The sequence below is a fragment of the Perognathus longimembris genome, chromosome 17 (genome assembly GCF_023159225.1).
Source record: "Perognathus longimembris pacificus isolate PPM17 chromosome 17, ASM2315922v1, whole genome shotgun sequence".
NCBI lineage: Eukaryota > Metazoa > Chordata > Mammalia > Rodentia > Heteromyidae > Perognathus > Perognathus longimembris.
The window spans coordinates 40,085,359-40,096,507 of NC_063177.1; the positions used below are offsets into that span (position 1 = coordinate 40,085,359).

General features: G+C 49.0%; 1 protein-coding gene and 2 non-coding genes across 3 annotated transcripts; all 3 read right to left on the minus strand.

Moving 5' to 3' along the window:
- Nucleotides 1–1,893: 1,893 nt before the first annotated feature.
- On the minus strand, nucleotides 1,894–3,776 carry LOC125366408 (lanosterol 14-alpha demethylase-like). The gene is given in 3 exon segments (XM_048367070.1): nucleotides 1,894–2,648; nucleotides 2,863–3,068; nucleotides 3,070–3,776. Coding segments are annotated over 3 exon segments (1,515 nt in total). The 5' UTR covers nucleotides 3,646–3,776; the 3' UTR covers nucleotides 1,894–1,915.
- Nucleotides 3,777–6,835: 3,059 nt separating this feature from the next.
- On the minus strand, nucleotides 6,836–7,026 carry LOC125366610. Its single transcript, XR_007213905.1, has one exon. It is a non-coding gene; the product is annotated as a U2 spliceosomal RNA (small nuclear RNA).
- Nucleotides 7,027–8,208: 1,182 nt separating this feature from the next.
- LOC125366628 lies at nucleotides 8,209–8,399 on the minus strand. The gene has a single exon (XR_007213920.1). It is a non-coding gene; the product is annotated as a U2 spliceosomal RNA (small nuclear RNA).
- Nucleotides 8,400–11,149: the final 2,750 nt, after the last annotated feature.

The window sequence follows — 11,149 nt, forward strand, 5'->3', positions numbered from 1 at the left end:
TTCTGTCTTCTGGGTTCCCCGCAGTTGCTGCCAGGGGAATTCTTGCCATCTCTCTGGTTTGCCTGGCACCTTCTGTGGCCCTAGCCTTTCTTTCTTCAGTCCTTACTTTTGCCTCTCTTCCCTCCTGACTTTCTCTATTTTTTAAAAAATATTCCTTTTATTCAATTTCTTTTCTCTCTCTCTCTCTCTCTCTCTCTCTCTCTCTCTCTCTCTCTCTCTCTCTCTCTCTCTCTCTTTCTCTTTTTTGCCAGTCCTGGGGCTTGGACTCAGGGCCTGAGCACTGTCCCTGGCTTCTTTTTGCTCAAGGCTAGCACTCTGCCACTTGAGCCACAGCGCCTCTTCTGGCCATTTCCTGTATATGTGGTGCTGGGGAATTGAACCCTGGGCCTCATGTATACAAGGCAAGCGCTCTTGCCACTAGGCCATATCCCCAGCCCAGACTTTCTCTCTCTGCTACTTCCATTAAATCCTGCAAACTTCTCTCTCCCAGTCTTTCTACTTTCTGTAACTTCCTTCTAATGTCCGGCGCTGCCTGGCTCACGAAGGCCACGACCACAGCTGCTTTGGTTCCGGGTGCCTCTGGGTCCATAGGCGTGTGAGAAGGCAGCCGGACTTTCATCCTTACCTTGCTGAACACTTCCTACTTTAGCCAGGTTGGTCGGCTTCCGAGCAGCCGCCTAAAGACCTGGACTCTCCCTACCTTCTGCTGTATTGAAGTCCCAGTTTGGGCGTGTGAGGGGAAAAACAGCACTGATGATGTCTGGGTTTATGGTGGGCTGCCCATTATCCCCTGGAACGAATTTTCGGGCTTCTGCCTGTATTTTCTCACGCTCCTCCGTTGTGAAGAGAACCTGCAGGAGCTGCTGGCCATCATCCCAAGTGGGCTGATGGGTAAACAAAACAGTATCTAAAAGACTAGTAAGAGCTTTAGGGTTGTCTGAAAAAAACGAGCATTCTGCATTCTCCAGTTGTACAGATCACTAGTGGCAAAGGGCCAACAGTGCAAGGGCTGGTTCCCGGTATCATCCGGGGGGCCCCCGCTGCACGCAAGGGGAGGACAGTGGTATCTGCAGAGGGAGGATGGGCAGTCTCTGAGGGAAGAGCCCTCTCTGTTCTGCCTCGAGTCCCTGCTGCCAGACCATCCATTACCACGGCCCCAGTGCTGTCCAAGGGTGGCGGAGGCGGCGGCACAGCTGTTTGGTCCGGCAGGGGTGGAGGTTGGTATGGGGGTGGCAGAGGAGGTGGAAGGAAAATCAAGTCTTGGTCAGAGCCGCCGTGTAAAATGGGGTAGAGCGGCACTGAGGCTGGAGTCTTAGTGTCAGTTTTGTTTAGCTTATTAGATTGACTCTTTTTTTTTTTATTTCAGTAGACTTTTATACCAAAGCTATTTGTGCTTTTAAAAGTGGTGCCTGGGGGCTGGGGATATAGCCTAGTGGCAAGAGTGCCTGCCTCGGATACACGAGGCCCTAGGTTCGATTCCCCAGCACCACATATACAGAAAACGGCCAGAAGCGGCGCTGTGGCTCAAGTGGCGGAGTGCTAGCCTTGAGCGGGAAGAAGCCAGGGACAGTGCTCAGGCCCTGAGTCCAAGGCCCAGGACTGGCCAAAAAAAAAAAAAAAAAAAACAAGAAAAGTGGTGCCTGGAAACTACCATTTAAAATCTGTCAGTTACCTAGATCCCCTATTTTTTTTTAAATGAACACAACATCCTGAAAGCACATAGTATCAAAACTGTTAGAAAAAATGTTTCAATGTCATTATACTTAACAGTATCAGTCATTTAAGAAAATCTTCATATTGGCTTTAGAATTACACAAGAAAACATTACGCAGAGTTGTTTCATGAACTTCATTCTCTGCAAATGCCTTTGCATCTTTACAGTGATGTGTCACGTGTTAGTTCCTTGCAGTCTTTTTCATTTTGATCTTCGTTTATAACGGATTACTGGGTTTTCAGGGGTGTGAATCATGGTTGTATAATTCACAGTGGGGAAATATCCATCAATGAGATCAAATTCATATAAACGGAGCATAGTAGACCAAATTGTCTTAATTTGAACATAAGCAAAATTTTCCCCAATACAACGATGACGCCCATCTCCAAATGGTACATAGGCAAACTTCTCTCCTGATGCTGGCTTATCTTGTAAGTAGCGATCAGGATTAAAGTCCAGACGCTCTATCCATGAGTCTTTCAGTCTATGATTAACAGTGGGAGAAACACACACCTGATGTCCTGGAGGAATGGTATACCCTGCCACAGTCTGAGGAGTTTTGGCCATTCTCATCATAGTCATGATGGGAGGTCTAAGTCTTAATGTTTCTTTTATGCAGCGGTCAAGCAAACTTAAGTCCTTGAGCTGGTCATAAGTTAAGGGAGGCAGATTCTCTCCACAGACGGTTTTCTGTTCTAAGTAACAGTTTTCTTGAAGTGTTTTGTCTCTGGCTAAAAAGAAGCCCATCCAGGCACTGGTAGTTGAGGATGTATGCTGTCCAGCCAAGAGCAGCCCGATAAGCATGCCTGCGACTTCGTCATCTGTCAAAGGCCGCCCATCCTTGTATGTAGAATCTAGTAAAGTTTGGAGAATGTCATCAATTTTTTCTGTTGACTGCCTGCGTTTCTGGATTGCCTTGTAGAAAATATTCTTTTTTTTTGGCCAGTCCTGGGCCTTGGATTCAGGGCCTGAGCACTGTCCCTGGCTTCTTCCCGCTCAAGGCTAGCACTCTGCCACTTGAGCCACAGCGCCGCTTCTGGCCGTTTTCTGTATATGTGGTGCTGGGGAATCGAACCTAGGGCCTCATGTATCCGAGGCAGGCACTCTTGCCACTAGGCTATATCCCCAGCCCGTAGAAAATATTCTTGATCTCTCAGTGAGCTCTGTCCCTGCGTCTGAAACTAGGCAGCGGTAGCCATCCTGGCAGGAGCCAGGCCGCATGGCTAAAACCTCCATCCAGATCTGCATACAGCTGGGCCACCTTCTCATTGAGTTGACTTCTGATTTCCTTTCCATGCAAACAATGGCTAGCGGTTAAAATTATAAGCTCAGAAAGAGCTTCAAACACATTTTTTTTCTCCACTTTCTCCCCAACTTTGGAAATATTCCTTTGTTTCTTTTTCAATTATTGAAACATACTGTTTAAAGTGGGCTATGTTAAGGCCACTTTTTAACATTTTCTTCTGTTCCAAGAAAACCGCATTAGGCACATCGTATGCAACTCCCTTTCCAAACACAGGTGTTGTGAGGCAACTGTAGACATCTTCTGCATTCAGGTCTTCATTTTTACTATTAAAAAGCAGTGCGGCAGCATCACTCCCCAGAAGGTAAGTAAATGTCTTGCCCACCATGGTAAAACTAAATACAGGTCCATACTTCTCATATGCGTTTTCTAGGAATTCAGTTGGGCTTTTCCCAAATGCTATGGCATGCCCAAGGAATGGAATTGGGGAGAAAATGTATGGTGGACTTTTCGCCCCCGGGGGCAGCGGGACCACGTGGCCGACAGCGAGGCGGAACAGGTAGACAGGGCTGAGCGTGAAGGCGCAGGCGACCAGCAGCTGCGTGGAGAGCAGGTCGCCGCCAGTCACCTGCTCCATCGCCTGCTCCAGCACGGACCCTCCCGCCTGCAGGAAACCCAGAAGCACCATCGCGGCGGCGGCGGCGGCGGCTGCGCTACACTCCGCCGGGGACACTGGAGGCCGAGGTCGCCGCCGCTCCTCCGAATTGATGGAGCCAGAGAAGCCGGCAGATGGGCGTTGGGAGGCGGCCGCGGCCTCCAGGTCTCCCTAGATTGACTCTTAACAGCCAGAATTCTGGTCGGGTCTAGGTGTTGTGGAGGCAAAAAGGGTTGTAACCAAGTAGGGGGAGTTTCTACTAAATCCCGCCACACCAGGATGTAAGGAATCTGGTCTGGGTGGCCGCTCCTACCTCGAAGGAAAATTACATTTGTGACTTTAAGGATAGTAGCTAAGACAAAGGTGCCCTCAGGTGGCCATCCTATGTTAAATGCAGGCCATTCAGTAGAACAAAAAGTAATGGGGCTGGGGATATGGCCTAGTGGCAAGAGTGCTTGCCCCTTATACATGAGGCCCTGGGTTCAATTACCCAGCACCACATATACAGAAAATGGCCAGAAGCGGCGCTGTGACTCACATGGTAGAGTGCTAGCCTTGAGCAAAAAGAAGCCAGGGACAGTGCTCAGGCACTGGCCAAAAAAAAGTAATGTTTCTCTTTTTCAGTTTCCACACTGAAGTCATGAGCTCTATTCTTCTTTTTTTTTTTTGAAATTTGCATACTATCTTTATTGTTCTTGGCAGGTTTTCCCACAAAATAATGGGAGAAGGGCAGTCCTAGACATATAGAAAACAAGAAAAAAAGGTTCCGATTCATTATGACAAATTTGTTAAGTTTCTAATTTGTGAGAAGTAGAAGGTTGCTGAGAGATCTCTATGAGTATGAACAGGCAGGCTTTGAGAAGAGGGCTTGTTTGACATTAGCCATCTGGTAAAGACTGGAACAGATGAACCAGAGCAGGCCATCAGTTAACTCTCGTGGTTTGTTGCTCAGTATTACTGGGAGCAAATATCTCCCACGGCCATTTGATTCTTCTCCCCTCAACGTTCTGGGTATTGAATGTGAGGATGGCTCCTGTGCAGAGTTCTCTCATGGAATTTCTCCTGGGGATGCATCCGGAAGTCAGCTCTCATCATCAGGAGATTGGACCTGATTGTCTAATATGACTGTTGAGTCAGCTGGGACAAACAATACAGTGACTACCTCATGCCTCTAGCATAGCAGTCTCAGGCTATTGAGACTATTTCCATGGCAGCTGGCTTTCCCTAGAGTCCCAGGACTTTCCCCAAGGGGAACCACCTTCCTGATCACACCTTACCATTGCCATACTCTATTGGTTGAAGCAAAACTGCTCCTATTTGTACGAAGTAGACATATATTGCATCTCTCATTGGAATGAAAGGATTTTCAGTAATAATTATGGGACAGAGCAAACAAGTCTCTAGCTAGCTATTTGTGACACTTAGGGGGCATGATAATGGATACAGAGTGAGAAGGAGAGGAAGTACTAGAATTGGACTGGCAGGGCCTGATTGTCAGTTGGATATTGGAAGTGAGGACATGGAAGTAATTTTATCTGAGGGTTAAATTTCTAGGTGCAGCAAAGGAATAAGTAATGTCATTAATAGAAGGTGGATATGGAAAAGGCAGCATATACATTAATCATTTGGGAGTATAATAGGAATAGTCCCTGTAGGTAACAACAAAATATAACTATAGAAATGCAGTACTGTAGGGCTGGGAATATGGCTTAGGGGTAGAGTGCTTGCCTTGCATGCATGAAGCCCTGGGTTTGATTTCTCAGCACCACATAAACAGAAAAGGCCAGAAGTGGTGCTGTGGATGAGCTCTATTCTTGACTCCTTAATTCAAAAGAGAAAGAGGAGGGCTGGGAATATGGCTTAGCGGTAGAGTGCTTGCCGAGCATACACAAAGCCCTGGGTTCGATTCCTCAGCACCACATAAACAGAAAAAGCTGGAAGTGACTACTTGTGGCTCAAGAGATAGAATGCTAGCCTTGCGCAAAAAGAAGGAAGGGGCAGTGCTCAGGCAAGCGCCGGGACTGGCTAAAAAAAAAAGAGAAAGGGGAGTTGTCTGAGTCTGTGCCATCTTACCATGAGTTTCAGAAAAATAGATACAGATAGCCAAAAACAAACACAAAAAGACACACAACAAATGCCTTCTGCTGAGGGGAGGAAAAACTGAATGTGGAACGCAGGCCTCGTTCCTGCAAAATAGTAAGGGGGACCGTGTCCCTAAGAGTGGGCCTAAATCTATACTAAAGGCACCGCGACAGACAGAGAGGAACATTTACAACTCAGCTCGAGCTCGGTCCTTCACCAACACAGACGCAGCTGGTAAGGTACAGGCCCCCAAACCCTTTCTTAGCTCAACAAACAAGTCTAGGGGAATTCCAGCTTAGCAATTACATGATTGGTTAACACTTAACAATTCTATTGGCTAATGTACATGGGCTAAACCGCAAGACCGGTTGACCAACCTATGTTTGTATCTTATGTACTTTAAGTACGTTCCTACCGCCTTCTGATTGGCTGTTGTTAGTGGTTACATGGGGAAGGGGGAACTTTCAAGATGGAGTTATTCTGGCTTCTCATGGTGGCGTGACATGTACTTAGCCCTACACCAAAGTAGCAAACTGGAAAGAGAAAAGAATTCTTTTTGTTTTGCCAGTTCTGGGGCTGGAACTCAGGGCTGGAGCACTTCTGGCCGTTTTCCATATATGTGGTTCTAAGAAATTGAACTTAAAGCTTCATGTACACCAAGTAAGCACTCTTTCCAATAAACCATATTTCGGGCTGGGAATATGGCCTAGTGGCAAGAGCGCTTGCCTCGCATAAATGAGGCCCTGGGTTCGAGTCTTCAGCACCACATATACAGAAAATGGCCAGAAGTGGCGCTGTGGCTCAAGTAGCCTTGAGCAAAAAAGAAGCCAGGGACAGTGCCTAGGACTGGCCAAAAACCAAAACAAAACCAATAAACCATATTTCTAGCCCCAGAAAGAACTCTCAAGAGGATCGTCAACATCGATTACCCAGCACCAGCACCACATGCATGGAAAAATGGCCAGATGTGGCCCTGTAGCTCAATCAGCAAAGTACCAGCATGGGGGAAAATAAAGAGATCAAAAAAGTGCTCAGGTCATAAGCACAAAGCCCAGAAAAGCCCAACAGTAGCAAAATACTAAGTATCAAGTCTCAAAGGTGGCAAAACGTTCTAACGTTAAACAATTTTAATTCCCCCAAGAAGGGGTGCACCGTTCCTGGAGGTACTGCAATACCAGGTCGATGCGTGGAGCGGACGGAGCAAGCTCCTATTCCGACTCCTAATTCCAAAAATCTATTTAATATATTGTCCTCGGATAGAGGACGTATCAGATATTAAACTGATAAGAACAGATACTACACTTGATCTTAGCCAAAAGGCCGAGAAGCGATAACCCAACAGTCGCCTGCCCGCCTTGCCGACCTCGCTTCCCACACATTCAACTCGCGGTGAGCGCCATGGGCACTGCTCTTGCCCACGCCCTCCTTTCCTGCGCGCCCAGTGCCTACTTGCGCCAGCTTCACATGAGCCCCATCCACCCTTGCAGACAGCTTATGCTCCCCGGATGTCACCGGAACCTCTCCTCGCCTGGAGTTCCCGGGGATGCGGTTCCGAAACACCACCTTCATTTGCATGCCCCGCCCTTCCGAGGCGTGACCAGCTGGGCGGGCTCCACCTTCCCCGGAGCCTACGCAGTGCTGGGAGGCCAGTCCGAGCTCTAGGCGGCGCTCTTTTTCACAACTCCGCGGAGACACTCACGGGAGATTGAGGCTGAGCGGAAAGGTCCGGGAAGCAGCAGCCCAAGGTCCAAACTTTTCTGAAGGGAAAACAAGCTTGTAAAACATACTGACAAAGGGGCTGGGGATATGACCTAGTGGCAAGAGAGCTTGCCTCGTATACATATGGCCAAAAGTGGCTCTGTGGCTCAAGGGGCAGAGTTCAAAGGAAGCCAGGGAAAGTGCTCAGGCCCTGAGTCCAAGGCCCAGGACTGGCCAGAAATAAAAAGAAACAAAAAAAACATACTGACAAAGGAAAGCCTAGTCTTGTACACAGGCCCCCCCCAAACACCTCTGAACTCCCTCCTTCACTACCCACGGCCATCTGCTTCAAGTTCTAGGACAAGCAAGAAACAAAACTGGAAGATGAATTCTTGAAAGCTGTAGTTTCCTAATCACACCTATTGCCTAACACCCACCGCTGGAGACTTCAACAATAATAGTAACAAGAGACGAAAAATTATAGTAAATAGACATCCTGGGCAGTAAACTCCCTGGGACACAACACTCACTATCCAAAAATGGAGAAAAGTCTGTGGCATGGAGAGAAAAACATAGGAGGAGGGAAAAGAAAAGGTGTCGCTACTGAAAGGGAAATACAGTCATTACTAGATTATTAGTATCCTCAGAACATCAAGAAAGTACACACAGGTAATGGTTCAAACATCCTTTCAGCAGGAAGCAGCTAACTCATAAGTACTAGAAATGTCTACTAAAGCACCTTAGACATAGGAAACTCATAGTTACTTCATAAACCAGTAGCATTTTCTAACGTTAAACAATCTTAATTCCCCCAAAGGAGGGTGCACCGTTCCTGGAGGTACTGCAATACCAGGTCGATGCGTGGAGCGGACGGAGCAAGCTCCTATTCCGACTCCTAATTCCAAAAATCCATTTAATATATTGTCCTCGGATAGAGGACGTATCAGATATTAAACTGATAAGAACAGATACTACACTTGATCTTAGCCAAAAGGCCGAGAAGCGATAACCCAACAGTCGCCTGCCCGCCTTGCCGACCTCGCGTCACACACATTCAATTCGCGGTGACCGTCATGGGCATCGCTCTCGCCCTCGCCCTCCTTTCCTTTCCCACTCTCAAGAACCCCTCCAGACAGCTTGTGGTCCCCAGTTACCATCGGAACCTCTCCCCGCCTGGGGTTCCCGGGGCTGCGGTTCCGAAGCGCCACCCTCATTTGCATGCCCCGCCCCTCCGAGGCGTGACCAGCGGGCGGACTCCACCTTCCAGGCTGCCTAGGCGGCGCTCTTTTTCACAACTCTGGAGACACTTCCTGGGAGACTGAGGCTGAGCAGAATGAGGGGTCCGGGAGGCAGCTGGTTAGCAGCCCGAGGCCCAAATCTTCCTGAAGGGAAGACAAGCTTGCAAAACATACTGACAAAGCAAAGCCTGGGCACTGTCGAGTCATGTAGCACAACCTGTGAGAGGCCCTGAAGGATGGTGCTTTCACCTCTTGACTTGCTGGCTCCTTGGAGACCTCTCTTCCCAGCTCAGGCCTTGTGAAACTATATGCTCTGGAAAGAACTATTCTTGCACTGTGCCTTGTGGTGGTGGGTGTGTTGTGCATGCCAGTCCTGCGGCTTTACCTCAGGGCCTTGTACTTGTATTCTGGGGAGGGAGAAAATCCGCCAAGCACTGTTAAAGGTGACAAATGAGTTTTATTAGTCAGTTTGCAACTGCCTTGCCCCCGGCTACCCCAGAGCCAGGAGCAGTTGCAGCCTCCAGAGTGCGAGTTTCTTATCCTGTCCACAGGCCTCTTGTTCTCCACGGGCCTCTGTTCTTCATAGGCCTCTCCCCACTCTGAGGGACTCCACTTTCCACGTGGGCCTCCGCTCAGCTCTCCTCGGGCCTCTGGCTCTCAGCAGGCCTCTCCTCCCTTCCGGCCCAGAGCTATACCGCTCCGGCCTCCATTCTCTGCAGGCCCAGACTCCGGGCTCCCTGCGCAGCTCGTCCGGGCTCGGGCCTTCTCTGTCCGCAGGCCCGGATCAGGCCTTCCCGCACCACAGGCCCTGGGTTCGGGTCTCCTCCATCCGCAGGCCCGGGCTTGGCCTTTCCTGTCCGCAGGCCTGGGCTCCCCTCAGGCCTGAGAGGAACCCGGGCACTGCTCAGCTCCATGGAGGCACTTCCTGGCGCCTTGCTTTCTCAGCGCATCCTCACCCCCCCCCCCCCCGAAATCCCGCCCTCTTATATCCCCCCACCCTGCCCGCAGTCTGCGGGGTGGGGTAGTTCTGGTCACCTCAGCGGGCTCCCCTTTTATGTTCCGCAGTGGGGCGTGGCAATGACAACATGGGGCGGGGCTTCCTGCCCCCCCCTCCCCCAGGTTATTACAGGTCTCTCTCTCAGTTTTTTCACCCAAAGCTGGTGCTCTACCTCTTGAGTCACACCTCCACTTTGGGTTTCTTGTTGCTTTACTGGAGAGAAAACTCTCTCATATTGGTCTGCCCCGGCTGGCTTTTAACCTCGATCCTCAGATTTCAGCCTCCTGAGTAGGGTTTACAGGCGTGAACCACTGGTGCTCAACCTACTGTCCTCTGTGGACACTCCTCCAACTCTGCAGCCGCCATTGAACATCACTCTCAGGAACTCCCACCCCTCAGCCTGTTCTGTTTCCTGTGAGTTCTCAGCTTTTGCACATCAAGGACCACTCTCTTTCCCTTACTGGAATACTGGCTTCCCTTGGTCTCAGGCCCTTGTGGTTTGGTGGGTTTTGTGTCTTTGGGGCGCTATTAGGATTTGAACTCAGGGCCTCATGTTTGTTGAGCACATGGCCTATCACTTGAGCCATACCCACAACCTCAGGTTGGTGGTCTTTTAGAGTCTTGTGTTTCTTCCTACCTCTACTTAGGCTACTTTCAATCTCCACCTAATTTCTCCTTTCTTTCTTTTATTTTATTTTTTTATTTTTGACTAGTCCTGGGCCTTGGACTCAGGGCCTGAGCACTGTCCCTGGCTTCTTCCTGCTCAAGGCTAGCACTCTGCCACCTGAGCCACAGCGCCCCTTCTGGCCGTTTTCCATATATGTGGTGCTGGGGAATCGAACCGAGAGCTTCATGTGTAGGAGGCAAGCACTCTTGCCACTAGGCCATATTCCCAGCCCCTCCTTTCTTTATTTTTTATTTCTTAATTTTTTGGTGCTGGACCCAGGGCTTGAACTCAGGGCCTGTGCACTGTCTCTGAGTTTCTTTTGTGCCACCACGCCACTTCTGGCTTTTTTTTTTTCTGAGTAGTTTATTGGAAATAAGAGTCTCATGGACTTTCCTGCCTTGAAATCACGATGCCCAGTCTCAGCCTCCTGAACAGCTAGGATTACAGGCGTGAGTCACTGGCACCCACCTTCAACCTATTTTTAAGTCCTTGGTAAGTGCGCAGAAAACATAAATTAGACTGAAGTTAGATATTTTATGCAGATAGATGTTCATTTTAGCCAGGTCAAATTCACACACAAAATATTGAAAGACAGCATTTCCGTCCTCATGCTCAATATTTACAAGTTACCCTGGCAGAAAAGAAGACTTCCGAGGAGCAAAGAACTAGAGTCACTTCATTTTTATCCAACTTTTCTTTCATATCAGGCAGTGACCAATCAAGCCACCAGAGGGCAGCATCTGCTCATCTCCAACCCTTGGCTATTCCTGGATCAAGTTAGGGATGGTGGAGTGGAAAAGGGTAGCAGTGGGGTAGGTGCACACATTCTCTGCCCCAATTGTGAGAGGTGTTTTC